Source organism: Chrysoperla carnea, chromosome 5, assembly GCF_905475395.1.
Source record: "Chrysoperla carnea chromosome 5, inChrCarn1.1, whole genome shotgun sequence".
Taxonomy (NCBI): Eukaryota; Metazoa; Arthropoda; class Insecta; order Neuroptera; family Chrysopidae; genus Chrysoperla; species Chrysoperla carnea.
Genome location: NC_058341.1, coordinates 31,177,455 through 31,202,174, shown reverse-complemented (window position 1 = coordinate 31,202,174; position 24,720 = coordinate 31,177,455). Strand labels below are relative to the sequence as shown.

The 24,720-nt window shown below is 28.3% G+C and overlaps 1 protein-coding gene across 1 annotated transcript; it reads right to left on the bottom strand.

Moving 5' to 3' along the window:
• Positions 1-11,793: 11,793 nt before the first annotated feature.
• LOC123301094 lies at positions 11,794-18,904 on the bottom strand. Its single transcript, XM_044883824.1, has 7 exons — positions 18,749-18,904; positions 18,272-18,578; positions 18,020-18,199; positions 13,325-13,479; positions 12,490-12,787; positions 12,261-12,426; positions 11,794-11,942 (listed from the first exon to the last, which is right to left on the bottom strand). The coding sequence occupies exons 1-7, from the start codon at positions 18,833-18,835 to the stop codon at positions 11,897-11,899; spliced, it is 1,239 nt and encodes a 412-aa protein (XP_044739759.1). The 5' UTR covers positions 18,836-18,904; the 3' UTR covers positions 11,794-11,896.
• Between the last annotated feature and the right edge of the window lie 5,816 nt (positions 18,905-24,720).

Here is a 24,720-nt window from a genome sequence, read left to right as displayed (position 1 = left end):
TTTCAATTGAGCGATATCACAAGGTTCTCATGATCAAATTAAGTAACATTTTCTAATTTTAACAAGATTCAGAAATCAATAAATAATCTGTTTTATTGAGTGCTTTCTATGTAATTTATTCAATTACCTTATTTGCTAAAGATACTTAGTGTATTTTTTAATTAATTTTACTCTTTTTCAAGATATAACATCGAAAAAATGCTCTCTTGAATATTTACTATAAAATATCCCTTTTTAATATAAAGCTTGAAGAAACCACAAAAGTGGATAAAATAGCAATGCCAAGGGACAATTGCAATAATCAATGTTTCTTTAAAGTAGTGCCCAGATAATGTTTATACAACTTGCTTGCTATAGTAAGTTTCTATGCTATTGTTTAGGTTCAGTTTGTTGTTAATTTTACTACCTTAATTAATAAAAACTTAACTGTCGACTTATTTTATTATGGTACTTATATAGGATGTTTCATAAATATATCGTCAGAACTTCGAGAGGTTGAATACGAATTAAAAAAATTATCCTAAAAATTTAGAAACCAAAAAGTTTAATTTTCGAGGATAAAATTTTAAAATAAAATTTAATATTGGCAATCAAAATTATTTTTTTGAGTTTCCTTATATCGATTTTCCATTAAACGGGCAAACGAAAACAAAACTGAAACTCGAGTCGAAAAAACAAAACTGCAACTTTTTAAAAAATTCTCTGGGAATGTATTAGCCAATGGCTATTACAGTTTAAATTTGTTTTTGAATTTGTTGCAGTTTTGCTGCAGTTGGAGTTTTGTCTTTGTTAGTTCGTTAAGTGAAAAACAGGCATTACACAACGTTCACAAAAAAAAGGTCAAATGAACGCAAAGACATTTCATTTTTGAGATAAGTGATAAATTATCTAAGACTTTGTTCCAAAATTAATTGATTTAATACCGGGAGAATGAAAAGCGTATGATTATATGTTTATTCAATTTGCTTTTGTTATTTTGTGGTACGGAAACTGAAAAATTACTTATCGAGAACTATCATATTTTTGTCTCCACCCATATCATTCTGTGGAACTCAAAAACGATATTTTGGTACTTTACTTTACTTTTGTAATTTGCCACTTCTAAATATTTGTCGGCATATTTATAAAAATGCTGTATATAGTTTTAAAATTTAATTATCCAAAGTATTATAATATGGGTAAACCTATTCCACGATTATACATTATATATGCTTTGCGTAATAATAATTTTATCCTACTAAATCAAGGATAAAATTATTAACGTGAAATTTTTATTAAAAAAAATTTATATTCGTTCTATATCGAATATTATACTCTTACAATATGTTTCAACAATTATTGTAAACAATTTTATTTAAAGAATTATCACCATCCGTCATTTAAATCATTTAAAAATGCTATTATTGATTTGCACAATCTTGACTAAGACTGCTAATTCGAACTTTGGGCAAGGGTCGACAAATCAAGGCCTTGCCGAGACTTATGTAAAGGGTGGAATACCAAGATTTAGCAGGGTCTAATTTAATTAAACTTACAGTGATAATTTTTACAGAACTTTGAAATATACACAATTAATCTATACACAATTAATCTATACACAATTAATCTATACACAATTAATCTATATAAAAATGTTATGTTCGATTGTGTAAAAAACTCAAAAACCTTTTTCTAAGCAAATTTCAGAACGAAATAAAAGTTATCCTGACTGTGTAATTTTTTGCGACATTTTCTTGTGTTAAGATACAAATATAACAGCTTTACAAATGTATTCCGTGTTTTACCTCCCCTTCTGGTAATTTTTGGAGTACTTTTAACTGAATCAATTAAAATTTTTGTTTTCTCAATTTCATTTAACACACATTGTATTTTGAACTTATATATAGTATGCAAAATAAAAAATAAAAAACAAAAAATAAAATAATACCTACCACTCAATGCAAAAAATTATGTGTTTAAAAAAGATTTGTGTCGAAGCATTTAATTGTCGTTTGACGACGGGATTATTTCGCTTCGCCAATTTACATTTTAAAACACTGTGAAAGGTATTTTATATCCATCCACATATATATACTTACATTAAAACACAACATATATATTCAAATGTAGACGAGACATTGTGTCTTTCATTACCACCGCCAATAAATTCTTTATAGTATTTAAATAATTACAATTTTTTTTATTAATTAAACAATACGAATACGCGTTGTTTTCTTTTTAACTTAAATACAAAAGTTGAAATTGTATTAAAAAAACAACAAGTCTCGCTGTATATGGCACTTAAAAGCCAGATCAGTTACTCTCTGTATTTAGAATGATTAATTTTTATGGTAAAATATAAGTAAATTTTACTTAAAAAAAAAAAAAAGTCCATTACACAAAGTAAAATACTCAAAATATCCTTTTTATTTGCAGCAAAAATGGTACAACTTTACTCATAAATCATAAGTAAAGTTGTACCATTTATTTAATAATATAATATAGTATTTTCTGTTTCATTAATTATGGTAAATATTTCTAACAAATTATTTATATTTCTATGAACCCAGAAAGTTAAATATTTGCTTATTTCAATTATACCAATCAATTTATTGTATTAATAATTGACAAAATATTTATTGCAATTTTATAATAAACTACAGTTTAAAAAAACTAAAAACAAGAAGCTTGATTGATTATATGAACAAAAGTTTGGTATGGGTGTTCATAAAATCGAAATAAGCAAAACAAAGACCGGAAGGAAAAGATCCGGAAAAAATAGACCGAAAAATAATTTCTATAATATTTTTCCATTTTTGAATACAAGAGCTAAAACTTCAGAATCTAACCAACTCTTCTATAGTGGACAAAGTCAACCCAACCAATTTGTAATTACACCAATACTCCCGAGTCTATAAAATTTTCGATCTAATTTTTCCGATTACCCATAGAATCGTCTAATTATTCCCTTTCGTCCGTAAACACGATGACTCAAAATAAAAAGAAGTAAATAAATGAGCAACATACATCAACTGGGTCTTGAGCCTGTATTGCTCATTTTGTAAACCGTAAGAGAACAAAAGTTTAAATATAAACAAATAAACAACTTTTGTTTGAAACATATTTTTCTAAACATCGTTGTTTACCCGTAAGGGGGCAAATTAGAACAACACTTAGTCTCGAGGGAAAAACTTTCAACTGCTAGTCTTATGAAACTCTCGAAAAACGAAAAAATTCCACACAATGCTTTCGGAAATTTTCGAAATTGTCGAAAACTAAATAAATGGCGGCTGAAACTCTTCAAACTCTTCTAATTTATAAAAATAATGCAAGCACTGTGATTTAACACTTTTTTATCGTATTTTTTTAGTCTCGCATTCAAACAATTTTTGAAATAACTGAAACTCAAACAAACATTGCTTTTGAAATAGTGTTGGAATAAAACTTTTTCAATAAAATTTTTGATTTCTATACGGGTCGAAATCAATTACTTTAACTCAGAATGTTAAAAAACGCACTCACATTATAATTGAAAATCATTTAAAATGTATTCGCAAGAATACATTGAAATAAAAAAAATAGTAATGTAAATTGTGGAATTTTAAACATTTTAATGAATCCTTAAGATATCCTTCACATAAATTTTATTTTCTATGTATAAGCAGTAAAACGTACATTTTGTTTTCATGACGTCAATGACATGAATTCCATTTAAATAACGACAGTCAGTGACATTGTTAAAGTGGAATGAGTTAATTGTCGATTTTGTGTAAGCTTATATTTTGCACTATTACTCGAAGTAAATCTATCTTAATATAGAAACACTTCTTTCTGTTTTTGAATAGTTTCTAGAAGAAGGAATAAGGTTTATCTCAAAGTTAACCATACATTTAATAAGGCAGAGGAAGCAATCTCGTTAAGTTCATTTGAAGTTCGATTTACATATGGAGAAATTCGGCGATATGCGATATGGAAAATTATTTTTGAAAGAGTATAATGTCCATATGACTCATTTTATTTTATGAACATGAAGTGAGCCACTTCTCTTTTTATATTGATGAGTTTTTCGGAACTACTGTATTTAAAGTTGCTTGTTACAGCATTTGAAATATTCAAATCAAGTAAAATATTAAATTATCTATTTATAAAACATGCATTACTCGTATTATACAAACTATTATTATACTACCAAATCATTGTTAATCGAATAAACCATGTAGAATAGTTTCATGATGATGGTCCATGTTTTTTTTAGAAGATTTAAATGAAAAAAATAAACTTCCCTATAATGTACTCGCTTTTATACTGCACCAATATGATTATACCAAACTTTTTTTGTAATAAATGCATATAAATATAAAACATTGTTTTTTGCACACTAGAATCATGTTTTGAACAATACTTGTTGCTCTCACGAATTGCTGTTATTCAACGTATGTACGAGACGTATCATCTACTTTTACTAAACGTATAGAGTGATCATAAAAAATTCTGAGAAATTGTATGATCCTGTTGCTGTCGAAAATGTTTTTCTGTGTTTCACATAGTTGATAACGAGTTTATTAGTTAAGCAAATCGGGTAAAAGTATGATGCTGAATTTGTCAGAATACAAATCCCAGTATTCTGTATTATTAAATTAGTTAAATGTGAATATAACGATTTTTGTTTGTTTGTTACGCTTTCACGCAAAAACTAGCCCATGGATGAAACTGCACAACAATATATCTCATACATCAGAATAGCTCATGAGCTATAATTCATAAAAATATATATTTTTTTTAAATTTTAAAAATTAAATTTATTCTGACATTTTACTGCTTCTCCTATTATCATCATCATTTCGAACCTTAAATTACAGATTTCTGTAAAAATTTAAAATTGTAAATGTCAAATTTTTCATTCCTATAAATGTGAATATAACGATTTTTGTTTGTTTGTTACGCTTTCACGCAAAAACTAGCCCATGGATGAAACTGCACAACAATATATCTCATACATCAGAATAGCTCATGAGCTATAATTCATAAAAATATATATTTTTTTTAAATTTTAAAAATTAAATTTATTCTGACATTTTACTGCTTCTCCTATTATCATCATCATTTCGAACCTTAAATTACAGATTTCTGTAAAAATTTAAAATTGTAAATGTCAAATTTTTCATTGCCATCTTTTCTGAAATACTCAATAAATTATGACTTTCTTACACTTAAAAAATTGAAAACTGTGCACATATTTTAGGGTGTAAAACAATCCCTTCGAGTGTTATGGAAGGGGGATAAGTGAGGTCGAGAGAGATGGAGGCTATAAAGCGGTGGTTTTTACTTTTAAGCCCAGTGAAGTGGGCTGGTATCAAGCAAAATGAAGTTTTCTACCATCATAGAATTTAATACCATCATTTAACTTGAAATTAAATTAAAATTGATTGAAATAATAAAGATGTTATTAGCTTTTTAAGATTTTTGCCCGCCTCCTTCTTGCAAAACGGAGTGGCGATTCATACAAATGAAATCATTTATTTTATATCCCTGTCTTTACCACTCTCTTTATCTAATTTGGAATTTTAACCGTTAAAATTTTACATATTTGGAAAGATTTTCTAACATAGCTTCAAAGTACTATTCTGTACTTAAAGCAATTCTTCCACTTGCTATTAAATCTAGCTCTCTACTGCTCCTATCTAATGTGCGTTGTCATTTTTCATTAAATAGAGTCTATCACTTGAAAAAAAAGTTTTTTTTCAATCACAGGTGAATTTTTGGAAATGTATCCAACACGAAAATGTAAAGAAATGTATCCAGCTCAACACATAAAACTGTTTTATCCCTTTTTATAAAAAGTTTATAGTGAATACACTTTTTGAAAGGCCATCCAATAGGTATGTATGGTGGTATTGTGAGTATATGTTTTTGCCTGTGTTTCTTCTCACAGAATAATAAAGATTATTACTTATATTTTAAATATTTGTGTATATGAATAAATGTATGACATTATTTAACAAAATCAACATAGAAGCCGGATTCATAGTTTAATTACGTAAGTTTAATCCAGCTATACTTAAACCAAAGTAACACGTGAACAATTTTACAAAACAGGCATCCAAATTTTATAAAATCATCCATATGTGTTCGAGACAGTCGTATACAGTGAAAAAAAGACTGCGAAAACTACGAGTTTCTGATAAACGACTACTTGTCTTAAATTTCAATCAAAGTATAATAAATGAAAGGCAAAGATTCTTGAATTCACTGTCTCAAGTTTTTGTATTGGTGGACGTATGTAACCAATGAAAATTTAAAACTAAATAACATTGAGTAGATTCAAATCAAATTTTGAGAAATTTGATTTGGGTAAAACAGTTTCTAAACAAAGATATGGAAAATATATTGAATATATTTTAACGTCAGGTACAGACATCATTAACCGGACCATGAAATGAAACTTCTTCCGGAAGCCACAATAATAGGATAACTAACCATACTACTTAAATAACAGATCTGCTGCCACGAATCCTGCTATATTTGTGTCTGTCGAGCTTCAAGTTTATAAACTTATAAACAGTTTTTTGCCGTGTCCTTTACAATACTCTCATAGTCTTATACATTACATAATAAATGCTGAGTATAAAATAATACGTCTTATAAAATATGTAATAAATAAAGAGGAAATGATGTGAAAGTTTTGTGGAATATTGTAAAATGTAAAGAATTGTTTCTTTTTTTTTTTTAAACAAAGTACCTATCTGGGGATATGAATGTGTGCATATCTGTGTACCAATGTTATACAGTTTGGTGGTTCTTAGTGCTTGTATAGTTTGACTTTGACTTTGATCATGTGATTCCTTGGATTTTTTATTATTTATATATGTTCTGCTGAGTGCATAATTTTGTATTTTATATTATATATTACATTATACAAAAGATATATAATGTATTATTGCGCATAATATATGCATATGAAAAATATATTCACAAAAAGAATCCTTTTTTTTTTTGTTTTCATTTGTATGTAGGTACTTTGTTTATCGAAATAATGGGGTAGGATTCATTAATAATATTTAAGCAGATGTAAGCAGGTTGTTACATAACCATAAAATATTGTAGAAGACTTGTTAATATAAGGTTGGTGCGCATTTTGAACGGATTTTTAAAAATAAACGACGACTTTTTATAAAGAAAGTGCGTTATTTTTTAAGTGAGTTTCCTGTTTTCTGAATAGAAATTTTCTATTTTCTTGAGTTTTCTGAGTATGTCTGCGATACCCACTTGATATCTACAGTGTAGTTTGAGCGAAGTGAACTAATTCAAAGGCCACCATGGTAGTCGATGGTTGTTAAAGGCAAATATCAAGGTAGTCCAAAGGGTGGTTCAAGGATATTTTGTATGCAACACGGAAAACACAAATGTTTATTATCCCTCAAGTAACCAGCAAAGTTGATAATCAAATGAACGTCGCTCATTGTACAGACGCATCCTGTTTAAAAGAATATTGGTGAGAAAAATTTTTAGAATCTACAGTGCCATAGAAGATGAAGAAGGAAAGAAATTTCAAATTTACAGCCTTTTTATGAGCGATTAAGAAAATGCTTGTTTTAAATTAGTTTTTTATCCGAGTGGGTATAAAACAAGTAAAAAGGCGAAGATTTAAGAAAATTTTGATTTAGACTTTACCTACCGGCAAATATTGTTTTAGTACACCAACATTCCAGTAATTAAATTTTTGATTGCGAGGTAAAAAAAAAATAATAATCAATAAGGAACTTGAATATCATGCCTCTATATAATGACAAAAATAATCACGATTGGGGTGAATCGAATTTGTTACAGTCCATCATAGTACATGGGTTTTTATTATTAACAATTCATGACTCCAAGAACCTATAGGTTTTTGGTGGCACTGACTTGGTGGTTAAAAATGGTATAAACATCTATCTTCATGGAATAAACAAACAAAAATTCAAAAAATGATTTCATTACAACTCTAGTTCATTAGTCAACCAGTAGAAATTCACTTTATCATTATATACTTGTGCCGAGATAATGTTCATACTCTAGAAGCTATTTCATAATTACATCAGTACAGGTCAGGTAAGAATTTTGGAGTAGCGAATTATTTCATTTTAATTTCTGATAAAAAAATTTATGGAAAAGTAAAGAATCCAAGCCTCTTTACTATGACAAGTTACCACCGGGTGTGAGCCGTATATCCCCAGTTACCCAGAGAGCATTGTAGATAACTTCAACAATATCATCTCGAATTGCTTCAGTGCACTTCTTCATTGTATTTATTGTTGTGTATCGTGGTGCCGGTCGCCGATACTGTATTCCACTTATGCAGACACAAAACCAAACTTGGAGTTCTAGTGAAAAAAATACTATTTTTATTATTTCATATCAACATATGGTTCAATTTTGTCACCATTTTTTGAAATATTTGTAGATTTTATTAGTTTATATATCTGGTGCAGAGCCTTCTGTCCAGAGGTTCTGGGGCGGAGGTTTTATAAAAACCAATTTACTTTGATAGTCATCTTGTATTTCGAACCTTTTAGAATTCAAAAATCATCTGGAGAAATCTTTGTATCTGCTTCCAATACTAAAATCCCTTGTCACTGAATAACACAAGTCAAACTATTATAATTACTCATTCACTGTGGTGTGGGGGTGGAGTAAAGGCAGATGACTTGATTGTATGAGAAATGTTTTCGTAATCACACCTTGCCTGATTTTGCAATCCTCATATTATGCAACCCAGCGATTCCTCGCCATTAATCATTGAAACTTTGCAGAAGGTATACTTCAGGCTAAGGATCTGTTGAAATACCATCTCTTAAAATCGGGGGATATCGGGCAATCTCCAATAAAGAGTGTATACGAAGTCTCTATTGAAGCTTTTCTCCGAGTAGAGAACTGGGAGAAAAGCTTCTACCTTCCTTGCTACGTCACCCATAAATATACTTTTCCATTCCAGGTTGTTTTTGACTTTTCGATTCATATTTAGTGCAGTCAGTTTTTTTTTTTTTTGTAAAGTGATTATTTCTATTGAATAAATAATCAAAATATTTTTAATAATTGATTTAAATGAAACCACTTTTGAATGATTAAAAAATAATGAAAACAAAACAAAGATAAAGTATTTTATTATTTTGTATGAATGAAGGGGATGGCGTTACAAAGATTGATACTGTTTTCGTTTCGGATGGTCGACTGTGAGAATCTCGTGACCAATTCTGAATATTCATTTATCTACACTTTAGTCAGTATGTAACTATCTATTGTTGTTTTACTTGTATTCTTTTTGTGTAGTTTTCTATCCCTTAATAATAGAAATAAAAAAATATATTCGTTTAGAAAAAATTTAGAGTACTATAATAATCGTTATACAAAAAATATGGTGTGAAAGCCTCACGCGACTTCTGTAACTAAATGACATTAAACTTAGTGAAACTTGTGAAAGCTGTAGCCTACACACTTTAATTATACAATCAATTATACTAACCAATTTTTAAATTCATATTTTGGAATTAACTTTGTAGAAGAAAATGTTTAAACCAACTTGAGATGTAAAATTAATAAAAAAGGCGTAATTATAAATACCTGATCTGAAATGAAATATTTGTTATCTTTCAAATTCTTCCCAAAGAAGTTGAAAGAGGTATTAATTTTAAAATTAAATATTTTTACTTCTGCATTTTTCAAGTAGGTTTTTTTTATACTATGTACATGAAACATATCAAGGTATACTAAGTTTAGTCCCAAGTTTGTAAAGCTTGCGTGCCTAATTGGATCTTGGGTCCGTAGAACCCATCTTGTTAACCGTTAGAGATAGAGCAAAAGTTTAAATGTTCCATATAAAAACTTTTGTTTGAAACATTTTTTCAAAAAACATCACTATTTACCCGTGAGGGTGCAAATTTGATTTAAACATTTAATAGTATATAAATATTATCAAAGATAATAAATGAGAACTCTAGGATATTTCGAAATAAATTTCGATTTTTGCCCCAATTTATTGAATAGTATGTATTATATCAGAATACCAGTCATGCGTGTGTCACATGTATGTATGGCTGCCTATCTCTCTTAACGTGAAACTTGTTTTCATTTTTTCTTCTTCAATTTGTTGTATTATTTATTTAATTAATTGCCATATTTAATTCCTAAACATTTTTCAAAAATTGTAGAGCTATATCCAATTGTACTTACTTGAGGAATGAATCAAACAGGAATTCATTTTTTAAATATCTGACCTTTCATAAAGAGTGAATTAAATTTGACTCTCGTGCAAAATTTGACCTTCCAAACCGAATCGATAAACTCTGTGATATACATTACCTGTGTGTGTACAAAAAATTCCCGTATACAGAGGCACCTGTTTTGATATATCTAAATTTTTAAGTGTATCATTTCTCATAGTTTACCGCTGATTACTTTCAATAATAAAAACAGTTCTGTGAATGATAAGTGTGACTATAATAATAATTCAATCATCGAACAATTTTTATAATACAACAGTAATACATAAAGTGGGGCGGAAAGAAGTGTGCGATTTTTAAAAACGCTTTATAAAGAAGTTCCATCAACTTTTCCAAATGTTTTAATCAGTTTAAAAAACATAAAATAGCCTTGGTGAAAATTAGGTAAAGAAGAAAATTAATTGTGCTTTTAAAGCAAAATGGACTGTATTTTTAAGTTAATTGAGTAAATTGAGTTTAATTTCTATTGAGTTTTAACTCAAAGAAGACATCTATCAAGGCGTAAACATTTTACAGGTTAGTTTTGATTTTGCATAAGTTATTTGTTATATGTCACTCCACTCATAGTATTTCTTGACGGATCCGCTCTGTCAGTGCTTCAATTTTTTCTTAAAATCACAATACAACTTGCTTAAAAACCTCATTAGTTTCTTCAGTATCAACTTAATATCCTTAAATGCTTTTTTGCAATTTAAGATACAAATAATTTGAAATAATTAATGAGATGTTCATTTTAAACAGTTTTCAAAATTTCTGACTTCTTGGCCCCACTCTGTATGTTGTATAATTGAAAAAAGAAGCATTTTAATTCTGTGACATTTAATTATTTTATGGTGATCAAAGTCAGCCTAGTAAAACGTTTGTTTTATATACTATTTTTGAAAACATCAAAAGGCTATCTACCTTTTATTATTTAACAGTAATTATAATCTATGTAAAGAGATTCAAAGTAACCACCTCAAACGTTAAGAGTCAATTTTGTATTACCTGCGACAATACTATTAATTTTTCAAAATCAATGCGTTTTGACATGATCTCTTTGCTATAACATTATTTCCCTATACAGGATATTTCTATTTACTTCTGGAAAATAAAATTTTTTGAATCCAAACTTAAGACACTCTACGGCTAATGGTTTTTAGATACAAACAGATGTCACGCCAATACCGGTTAAAGCGGATAAAAAAATGATCTAATGGCTGTTGAAAATTCCACATTTTCGATTATTTTACTTCTTTTAATTCGAACAAGGAAGTAAACTAATTATTTCTGTAAAATAACGTGTTCAAAAGCATATCATATAAATTCACTTCCCTTCAAATATCAAAAAAGGATTCATTTCTGTACTTGGTTGCATTTCAAGATTTCGAGTCAAACACTTCCAACGTCGAGCACAGTAAGTATAGTAAATCCTTGATCAGTTCCTTTTTTCTTCATACTCTTTTCTTTAAAGGTAGGTAATAAATTTCATTAAAACTAATTATAGCATTTAAGATAATTCACAAAATCTGCGCCATAAACAGTTCCGGGGACAATTTTCACAAGATTTTTTTCTGGTATTTGATAATTAATTTTATTTACACACAGATACATATTATTTGTAACAAAATTTTATTATTATTTACTTTCGTTTTGAAGTCAATAGTCTTGTTTAAAACTATTTATTCATGTTCAACTCGTTTTGCCTCAATTTTTTGCACCAGTGCCCTAAAAAAGAGATACGGTAAACGAAAAATTATAAAAGTTGATTTAATCGATTTTGAAAACATTGCCATTAATTTTGAATAACTTATAAAATATATTGTTTTATTTCCCTTAAACTGTTCAAGCTTTCGTATAATAATCCGATCAACCTCATTTTGTGAACACTAGCCAACCCTTGTACGCTTTCAAATTTTCCGAATTTTCAAACTATATATCCGCTAAAAATCATTGTACCTGGATCATGTGCAGCTCATTTTAAAACTTTCTCAAATTCTCAAATTTTCCGATATGTTAAAGAATTTATGCCAACAATATACTTACTGATTACATGGGCTAGAAATTTCGCATATATAAGCATTTCTATATTGGCATGGCATATCGATTAAACCACCATCACGAGAAAACATTCCACAATTACAACTTGGATTATTAAATCCTGGTCTACCTGGTGTCCAATTTACATATCCAGAATCTCTTATTGATTTACCTAAACATTATTTTAAATCTGTTAGCTTTCAAATTGTCAAAATCTTAGCTTTATGATGCGTACCGTCAACTGTGACAAAATCGCCTTCTTCAAACAAATCGTGGAATCCAATATAAAAATAATTCACATAAGCAACATAATTTAATACTGCAGGTGGATATTGTCTTGTTAAACGTATTAGAAAGATTTCTTCTTCTATTGAATTCACTATTGCTAAATGACCACCTTCTGCTTCACATGATCGACGTGCCTCTGCCCATGTTTGTGAATCTTTGTGAAATTTGTAATAACTATTTTGGAACTGAACATAGTCACGAGGAATTGAATTACTTTGAGCTGCAATTGCCAATGGCTTTGGAATCTATAAAAAAGTATATTGATGATTGTTTACTAATATTAATAATATTTAGAATAACATTTTTGGGACTTGTATTTGATAAAAAATGGATGATGGCCTGCTTTTAGAGAAGCTTACATAACAATCGGACTGACGCAAACATTTTCCATTACCAAGTAGGTCGAAAGGCTCAACTAAATGGACTGTTTTGATAAAAATATTATATCCGTTATAAATTTCACGCAAATAAAATTTTGCAAATCGAAAATTTCAAGCATGTATTACTCAATTTTTCACGGTGTCTTAAACAATTATTCTAAAATATGTCCCAGCTTTCCTAATATTATTATTTTCAAATATTCAAGGGAATTTAACAATAAAATTACACTTAATTTGAGATTTAATTAATGCTAATTACTTCTGTTCCAAGTTCTTGAAAAATTTATTACTTTTTATAAAAGTAAATAGGTTAAAATGAACTCGGACCTTTTCTTTAATCGATCCTTTTTAAATAACTAAATATTCTTAAAGTTTAAGGTCCCAACTATTTATTAAACTTACTGCGCTTGTTGAATTAGTTTCATTTGCAAATCCCGTTATAAAATATCCGCATAACACTAATAAAATTCCGAAAGTTTGTATGAAATGCATGATTAAAACAGCTTTTGATAATAGTTGTGAAATAATATCGCTAGTTGCTTTTTTATGTAGTTGCACTAACCGTTATTTAAACTTTACATCCAATTATTTTATTTAAATATTTATGTTAGTTAAGAATAGTATCATAAATTTTTCTTAGTGTTTTTCAATAATTTTCCTGGAATTATAATTTTTTTAATTTGTATATAATACGTGATTCTAATAGCTTAGTCAATAAAGATTTTTTCATCTAATATTGTTAATCACCTATTATTTAGCTCTATATCATTAGTTTATTAGTGAAAAGTAAATACTGCTCGTTGTATCAAATTTATTTGAGTAAATTGGGCAATTTTCTAGATACTAATATTTTGAAAAATATACATTTTAAATAAATCTCTTACGGCTACAATTTTTTGCGCGATTAATTCGATCTAAATATAAGTAAAATCTTAGTTCCTAGTTTAATTCGTAAATTGTGATACTAAAAATCTTTAAGGATTATACAACTGATTAAAGCCAATTTGTTATGAGATTTGCTTACTACAAATTGTGATTTTCATCAAGTCTGATTATACCAAAAAAATTACTGCCCAAGGCTTGTAATATATGAATTAATCCCAACTGAAGTAACTTTGCGTAAGACATACGCATTTATAAGTTAAGATGGATTTGCTTATTAGTAAACTATTTTGGAATCTGTATCCCCTTAAAAACAATATTTTTTGAGTTGTTGTAGAAGCAATGATGATGGTTATAAAACAGGAATAATCCAAAGATCATTTCCTTAAAGAAATAATGCCCAGATTACTTACAACCAATTTATTATGAATGAACAAAAAATGCAAATAGGATTTGCATTGCATATTGTTGGCATACGTAAATATTTACTAAAAACTTAAATATTTACATAAGTTGATAAGAATACAAATTATAAATTTGTTGATAGTTTTTTGAAATATGCACTTAATGTAATTTTTTATAGTTTTCGAATTTTTTACAGTATTTTGAATTTTTTCTTTCCAGTTTTCCTGTTTTGGGAAAATGAACTATTGATTTTTTATCAGTGATTTATTAACCACCACGTTTTTAAAGGATCAGCAATTAACGTTAATGATATTCAAATTTTAATAAGCCACGAAGTATAATTTTTATTAGAAATGATTACCTGATCATTTTTCAATAACATGACCTACCATAATGAAATTTGGATTGTTATATTTGAATTGAAATTTTTTAATAAACAAAGTTGTAGTCTATAATTTTTTTTTAAACGAGTGGAATTTTATTATTTAAAGGGAACTTGCTTGTTTAACGCAACGTCTGCGTGGGTTACCATAGACAATAATCTTTTTAATAGAGTGATAGTATGTTTCAATACTTCTCCCATTTCCCATTTAATCATTTGTAAAGTGGGAAAAATTTTATCATTTAAGTAAGGTATTCAAAGTAGATATTTTTTGATATGATACGAAAAAATGATAAAAAAAATTTTCGAGTATCAATAATTCTATATCATTTTAAAAATTTAGGTAAAATTTCTAAATCAATTAAGATATTTTTTTAAATAGTTTCAGTTGAGTGGGTCTTTTTAAATGGGTTTAAATGAAGTCAACCAAATTATCAAAAATCATCAAGTTTCGAAATGATCAGGAAAAATCTTGTATTGATTTACTTTGATGTGATCCATATCTTATTAACAATAGATTTATCTAAAATATAATAAATTTTGAATAAGCCTAACCAGTATTGTGGCATATCCTTAAATATTTCAATTTTATGCTTTGAGGCTAAGGGTAACGGCAATAGAAATTACAGAAAAAAAGGTATCTTGTACCTTACTCAATCTTTTGCAAGTACCATAGTGGTTCTTAGATGATTTGTCGAACAATAATAACAAATCAATACAATTTACATCTGTATCTGTAATAAAATCCAACGCCTCTACATGAATTACATTCATTGGACCTTTTTGCATCTTTAACCTTACATTCGTTACTTTTACTTCAGCTTTTTTAATTTTTTTTATTTATTTTATTTATACCGTAGATGAATTATTATACCCAAAATTTTTTAATGAGCAAATCAACAATTGCGTTAGGAAAACTAAGGAAACAAAGAAAAATTTATGACATTATTATCAATCTATGTAAATATTTAAGATCATTTTTCTTGCAAATAATTATGAATGAATGCAATAATATATATCGTTATCATATGATTTTCTGATAAATATATGGTAACTAATTATAATCATATAAAAAGAGACAAATCACTTTCTTTCGAAAATAGTTTTAATAAGATAGGAATCATGCATTTCATTCAAGCATTTGGAATTCTGTCGGTGGTTTGGTTACATTTTGTATCAGGAACTAATTCGAGTAATTCTACAAACGCAGTAAGTCGATTAATATATATTAACTATTGGTAATTCGAATTGCTATAACTCGATCTGGAAATAATTTCCTTGATATTATTTAAACGAGCATAAACCAAAGGGGTTGGAGGGGTAGAACGTATGCGAATGTCTATTTGACATAATGATTTCTCTTTTGCAGATTCCGAAGCAACTGGCGGCAGTAGCCGCTCAAAGTAATTCAATTCCAAGCGACTATTTTAGGTTTTTTGATAGCTATTATAAATTTCACAATAGCCCAACAACATGGGCAGAAGCAAGACGAATTTGTGAAGCAGAAGGAGCTTATTTAACAATAGTTAATTCCGAAGACGAAGCATACTTTCTAGTTCGTTTATTTAGTCAGTATCCAGTTTATTCTTTGAGTGACACAACTTGTAATCAAAACTACTTTTTTATTGGATTCCACGATATTTTCCAAGAAGGAGAATATGTTACAATAGCCGGTACAAATTTTATTAATATCGGCAAATGATTGCCATTATTAAATTACTTTGTTCATTTTATCAGGTAACACAATTAGAGGTACTGGATATGTTCATTGGGCACCAGGTGAGCCTAATAACAGTGGAGGTCCTGAAAATTGTGGGTCGTTTTATCGATTTGGAGGTCTTAATGATTTGCCATGCAGTTGTCGTGGTCCTTTTGTATGTGAAATTCCACTAGATGCATGTAGTGATTAGAGTTTTACTTTTGGAATCAATTTTTGTTTTAAATATTAGTTTCTGCATCAATAAATTGTTATAAATTTAATATTTTTTAATTTTATTTCCTTATTTCCCTTAGTTTGTTATAACTTAGCATAATGTTTGTCATATATAAATTAGTTGAAGTATATTGTTCAAGTTCAATATGTTAGATTTAACACGAGAATGGAGATAAAAGAACGAAGTTTGTTAGAACTGTGTTGTCAGCATCACTTTTCGTAGGTATTGTGGTTATACCAGTAGAAACACAGATTGAAATCAATGGTACTGAGAGTGTTCTCCAGGAAAAATTGTTAAGTTCCTGGCTATTCTCCATGCATATAATCGATATTCGAATTTATTTTAAATCGCACGGGGCGGCAAAAGGTATCATTGACGGATGCTCGGACTTATTGATGCTGCTTTATGCTTATAACCTGGTTATCTTGGTTAAGAAACGCTAGTGATGCCAACAAAAAACTGACTTAAGTAACGAAATAAATATAAACTACCATAAAACCAAAATAATGCTTTTTCGCAGAGATGCCAAAATTTATATAGCAAACAAATTTACTTACCTATAGGCGTCCCGTTTCTTTCTTCATCTTGGATTATTGAAAATGCTAAACCTAACACGCAAGAGGAAAATTCTTGGTCATGAAATCATTAGCCTGATTTAGCATGAGTCCCAAATATGTAACTAATTGGGTAGTACGTTTTGAAATGGTTTCTACAATATTATGATCACATGAAGAATGCTGCAAGCTTCTAAAATTACCAACTACGATAAAGATAAATATAATTGGATAGGTCAATTAAATGAATTATTACGAATTATTAATGTCATGCTTAATTAATTAAGTTCATTTATACTAAATTTATTTATATCAAATTATCATTGTTATATTTTGGAGTTAATTTGTTCATGATTGTTGCTCAAAATTTTTATTATTGTTTTCATAGTTAATGTCTTGATTGTTATTGTTATTATATTTTTTTATTCCATTGTGTTATTGTTACTATATTTATTATTTCTGTTAATCGATTTTTTCTAATTGCATTTGATTGTATATTTTTGATTTTGTTATATTTACAACATTGTTATTTCTTGTTAAGATGTAATTATCTTGAGATCATCACTTAGACATTAAATTTTTTTTTTGGTGTTTATCAGGTATTTGGACTTGGTATTAACCTAGCACTTACGGTTTTTCCTTGAAAAACTTGTAAAAATTTTTATTGTTTTGTAATTTGACGCAATGGGTCATAATTTTATGCAACATGTTTCGACCTTTTAATCGATCGGCTCGAATTTATACAAATTTATTTTTTTCTGAAAATTACCCACTCTTTACGCTCTTATGAGTTTATGTATGGAATATAAAAGCAGGATTATTTTTTAAGAAAGGAATATTCAAAGAAAGAGAATAATATTTATTTAGTTTAATATAATATTTAACTGATCAATTAATTGATTCAAAAACTAATATTGAAAGAAAAAATAATCTTAGTCACTGCACGAATTAACAGGAATTTCACATACAAATGGAATACGACAACGACATGAGAGATCATTTAAGCCGCCATTTCGATGGAACGAACCACAATTTTCCACCACTGAAGAATTTTCACCAGCACTGTTATTAGGTTCACCTGGTTGCCAATGAATATATCCAGAACTTCTTATTGATTTACCTAAAAAATTAATTTCAATATTATTTCTCAAGCTCTCTCTGTTTTCTAGTATTTTTGATGTTCATTTCATACCATCTATTGTAACATATTCTCCTTCTTGGAATATATCATGAAATCCAATGGAAACAAAGTTTGCACCATTCAAACAAGTTATACCATTTAAAACTGCAGCTGGATACTGACTAAATAAACGGACCAGAAAATAGGCTTCATCTTCTGAATTAACTATTGTTAAATAAGCGCCTTCTGCTTCACAAATTCGTCTTGCTTCAGCCCATGTTGTCGAACTCGTGTGAAATTTATAATAACTATCTAGAAACCTAAAATAATCGCTTGGAATTGATTTGCTCTGAGCAGCTATCGGCAATGGCTTCGGATACTGTAAAAAAAGAATTATTTTATCAGATAGTAACAGAACTTCTCTCTTTGATAGGCTTAGTAACTGTGTTAAAAACGCTATAATTGTAGGCGAAAAGATATTTTATAATCAGGTTTTAGAAAATTTGAAATATCTAAAACAAAAAATAATTAATCAATTAATCAACTTACTATATTAGTAGAGTTGCTTGAATTAATTCCGGTTATGAAAAGTCCCCATAGTAATGTTACAAATCCAAAAACTTGAATGAAATACATGGTTTTAATAACTTGTTGTAAAATCTAAGAAATTTCGACGTTGATTCCTTTTTATTTGATTGAGGTTAGTCCCCATTCATAAATGTCTGACGTAATCCGGCAATTTAATCTCTTATATATTGCATTCATTCATAGCAACAAAGTTTTTCTTAAAATATTAACATAATTTAATAATAATAATATCATAAATTTTGTTTAATGTTGATCCATAATTTTCCTATTGTCAATATTAGTTTTCATAAGTTCTCGGAGAATTTATTTTAATACTATATCTATAGAGAAGTAAAACAAATTACATAGTCAATATTTTTAATATTAACCTAGGATCATATTCAGCAATGTCACGCAATGGAGCAGGGCGGTGAAGCACAGGCTATGATGCCCAGGGTAACAGCATGTTTATGAGCAATTTTGTTCTGCGTCACATTTAAACAATTTCGGTCTAGAAACAACTTTATTCTATATTATTAATAATTATTTCACTTATACCAATTATATTTTTATATATCCTATGTTCCCTATCGCTCGATAATTGTTTGCTTTTTGGGAGTAAAATCCAAAAAAATTGCAACAGACACCAAAACCCGGCATCTAGGTTACCTCGGAAACTAAAAGTTTTCCAATCGATTCAGGAATTTTGAGCAAATACAAAAATCCTTACAAGTTAAATAAGTTGAAAATAAGTTTATAAATAGTTATAAATAGTTAAAAATAACTTAAAGTAAAAATAATTGGAAAATATGCACGAATTATATGTATCTATCAACAACCCATAGCGCAATGTTACAACATTGGACTCGAGCCCCACTCTATACTTTTATGGAAGACATCTTTTTGAATTTTAAAGTGTGTTTTCGAGGCTTCTAGTAAAATTAAATTGATTCGCATTTATATTTTTGCTTAATATAAGTTATTTTAGATAAAAATTAAAAGATAAAACTAGGTACTTAAATTAAACTGTGTGCCTCAAAAATGTACTTTGCATTAGTGCATTTTCTTTCGTACTATCATTGATGATATGCCATAAAAGGTCTATGAACCTTAAAAAAAAATTATAGCAACATAACCTCATCATCATAATTTTATTCAGTTAAATAAATACCATTTTTACATTTCATATTAAAATAAATTAAACTGAACATTTTCAAGAAATTCGAAATGTCGTCAATACTTAACCTTCAGCATATCGATTAAATAAAATGGTAATTTAATGCAAATAATATTAATAAAATGGCCAACGTTATCTTTTTTAATAATAATATAACGTTTTCTCTCCGCGGACTGAGGGTGTGAACATATGTAAAAAAGTCTCAAGGTGTTATTGCAAAAGCAAGTATAAAGTATTAAAAACTAGATATTAAAATGATTTTGCATCAATGAACAACATTGAGAGAGCTCTTGAGGGTTTAGTTTAACTATAAATAGAAATTTATTATTAATACAAATGTTCAGTTAAAGTTCACTGACTATTATGGAAAGATGGTGGCGAGATCATAGTTAAATATTAATATCTTATACAGGATGTGCATAAATTATTACCTTTAAAAAAAACGGAATGTTCAATAAGTTTTTAATTTGCGATTAGTTCGACACTTACTCCGGCGATTTCATTTTTTCACTGCGCAAGTAAAAAATTAATTTTTTTCAAAATAAAAAATATTTTTGTGTTGTTTGAACAGTTTTAAGCAAAAAACTTTTGTACTCTTGTAATTTTTTCTCTGGACGCTTAGTTTTCGAAATAAAATTCTTGGAAAACTAAAAATGCATACGATTTAAAAAAAATGTGTTACTTTTTCAATCTCTCAGGGAAGTTGCTTAGCTAGCAAGTCCTGCAAATTAAGTAAACAAACAAAAATAAATGCACTTTATCTTCCCAAACATTACCCATTCATCCGCGTTTTGTCTGCGGTTTATAAGCAGTTTTCATGGACAGTTGATATGTCAGGTGTATTAATAATGTCGAGATTCGTCGTGAAAACCGTAGTCATGGTCTTAAAAGCGTAAGCAATCAGTGGTTTGGGAAAATACGAAGGAAAGCTGTACAAAATGTTCCAGAATAGGGAAAAATTTGCACTGTATAAATAAAGCAGTTTCAGCGCAAAAATGTTCGTTATTTTTCCTTGTTGCAAAATTAAAAAGACGGAGAGTATATGGAGGGAAAGGAAGTTTTCTGAATGAAAAACATCTAATTCGACAGTAGTTACGCCACTGCATGAAGTTAAGGTTGATTTAGTTTTCAATCAGCGTTAAGGTTAAACTGTTTAACCAAGTGAACTTAATTTGAAATCACTATATGTATATATCTGATTACCACACTAAAATTTTTTTTTTCATGAATTATAATATAATGCAAAACGCACCTAGTAGTCAAATGACTCTTGTACAATCACAATAGTTATTATAAATAATAAACTTCGAATACGAACCGGCAAAATGAATTTATTGATTTTCTTTATCAAAACTAAGGTGTTACCTTTCGAATATCAAAATGATAGTCGATTCAATGTTTTTTACACATTAAACAAATTATCACCGGCGACAAATAAGTTTACTAAAGCTTTTAAAATCAACGTACTATCTAATACCGGCAGCTCTTGTAGAGCCAATTAATTCTCCCAGTGCACAGCTTCTAATTAAATAGTACCTGCTATAATTAAAGCGTTAGTATTTAGTACTATCGGATATACACAGCAATATTATTCATCTTGCCTGTCATTACTACTTTGCCTGTCCTTTCTATTATTTTTACAAATATTAAAACTATATCCACTACACAGATAGTTCAATCAGCATGGCGTAACGTAATTCGTAGTTGCTCTGAAAAAGATTCTGTACGGACATACTCACATATTTGAAAAAAAAGACTCGATTCGAAATATTTCATGTCATCATTCTGTTTTAAATTTATGTAAAAAAGTTAGTGGCGTAATAAATGTTCAAAGATAAGTAATAAGTACTCACGAAATGCACAAGAATGAATATAGCCAAAAAATTTGAGGAAATATTAAACTATGCATATGCTTGCAAGAATATTTTCACTATTGAAAATATCATTTTGCTATGCGACAACCGAAGAATTAAAATAGAACTACGATAAAAGACTTAAACTATAGGTACTAACCCGATTATCTTAGTCAAGAAAAGAGGTCAACCTCAGAATCTGTCGGAATAAGATGAATAATTGTACAAACCTTTATTTGGTTAGTACAAATGATGAATCCTTAGGTACTGACGTAGAAGATGGAGCGCTCGACCTTTCGTAAATTAGCTTGGGGCCAATATTTATAAATATAAGGTATTAAATAATTATTTAAACAGTATTTAATGCATAATTAAGTACAGAACCGTATAGTTGGTGCCAATCGCGAATCCAACAACATTTGCACAATTAAAATAAAACTCATTCCGATAGATTCAGCGGTGAAATCCTGAGAAGATTTACAATAAACTGCTACAGTAAACAAAGCAATGAGAATGTGGACAGGATACAAGTTTTCTAACCTAAAATAACCTTAAAAATACCAAGAAATTTCTACAGATGATATTAGTTCCAATAATGCTCATACATATAAATATACTTAATGGGCTTTAATTTCCAAATATTCAGATAAAAGTTATTTCTTAGTGTAATTTTTAAAATATACATACTATCTTCGCTTAAGCATGGGTTGAGTGAATAGCATATAATTCTGACATTATATTTCAATTGAATCATTCTAAAAGTATTCAATGTTATTCAATTTTTTTGATCACTTATGTACAAGATACGAGCAATAACCATCACAACATACACACATTGCGATGTTGTTGTTGATGATTGGCCACAGTTCACCACAATCAATATAAAGAAACCATATGTACGAAGAATGACTTGACGTGTTCAGAAATCAATTTCAATTGATATGCACATTATATAAAATCATACTACCAATTCATTTATGCATGGATTTGGAGTTAATTTAAATGAACTGAAGAATAGTCTAGGAGCGTTCCTAATAGCCAAACGTACAGATACTTCGGTAAAAGTAAAATAAGAAGGAAAACCACTAACTCACAATTTCATCAAATAATAATACAAAAATAATAAATAATAATTATTAAAATTCTCCTAAAACAATATCATAGATATTTCGCTTCGTTATTGATTTCGGACCTCTCAAGATGTGAACTCCGAAATTAAAATTGATGTTTTATTTCGTTTGTCGAGTAACTAAGGCTTTGTGAACATCCAAATTAAAAACACTCGACTTTCGACTGATGCCATCCACAACTCCTTTCGTACTATGCACCCATTAACAATACTTTGTCCTCCTCAATGAAACACACTTCTTACAATAATGTCCTCGACTGTTGTGATTACTTCTTGTGTAGTTACAAAATTATTAAGACTTTAAGTATCGACTTAAAAGGTTAGAATGGAGGAAAGCTGATGAATGAAAATCTAAACGTATACGTTACCTCAATAATAATTTATAATGTAATGGTAAACGTGTCTGTCGCTTGTTCTTGGACTAAAGTAACCGATGAAAAAAAAATGGAATAAAATTCACAGTAATTTTGTATTTATTCTTGTTTTAGTAACATAAAATTTTTTAATATTATTTTGAAGAATCAGATATAATTAATGGAGTGAGAAGAGCAATGATTTTTCTGAGACAATATGAGAAAGTATTTAATATTCAAAATATTCCTATTAATTACAATGAAAATTGAATTTCTTTTAATATTATAACGGTTGAGCAAAATAATTTACAAAGTTTGATTCAGAGTTAAACACAACAATTACAATTACATACATACAATAATCAAATAGGAATTAACATAACGATAACCTAGTAGATAAAATATTAATTGGATACCGTTCAATATTGAAAAATTACAATCTATCAATTAAAAATTATCTTTTTTTATATAAAAATTAATTTAATGTTAATATCCCACATAGAAGGAGACAATTTTATCACAAAGTATTTAAAATTCATTTTAGACATATTTAAAGATTTAATAAAATTTATATGAAGTAGAACAACATAAATTAATTAAATGTAACAAAAAAATTGTCGTTTAATCTTCATTTAACATTTTACTTTTAAAAAAGGCGTGTTTTATCTAATAAAACTTGTGACTCTAGCACGGCAACCAACTATGAAAATTGAGTTTAAATACCTAGAAAAAATACTATTTGACGTCGACGCGACACATAAACAAAAGATAAACAAAATCTTAAATCAAAAAGTCAATAATTTTTGTAACAAAATCAAAACTGAATTCATTCTGCGTTGTTTAATATCTAATTACGCTGTATTCCTTGTGTGCAAAGAGAATGGAGGGGGGTTTCTTATTAAATTTGCAATAAATCACACTTTAACTTATTGTGAAAATAAAAGACGAAATTGTATTATAAGAGTATTTTTTTCTGTAAATTAACAAAATGTAAATTTGTTAGAAAATAATATTAAATTTTTAATGTAAATCATATACGAAAACTATTTATATATCCATCCATAAAATTATATTAAAAAAGTAGTGTATCACTACCTTGGAAATCCTTCATTGATTGTGAGCTTGCACTTGCTTCAACACATCACGTTTTCGTGAAATTCGAAGTCATGTTAAACAGATAAGTAATTATTTCCATGAAATTACTATTTGAAATCAAACCCAGGTATCTTTTACTCCCCTTACAAGAGATTTTTAATTTTTTTTAATACTTTTTTTTCTTGGTTTATTCTAAAAACTTATGAGTTTCCACGAAAATTTCCATTTTTGTCATGAAATTATAAAAAAAAGCAGTCAATTAATTTGATACCTATCTCTGGCGTTATCTCTTTTCTACACTCAACGAAAACTGACTGCATCAACAACAGTAATGTTTAAACTGTATA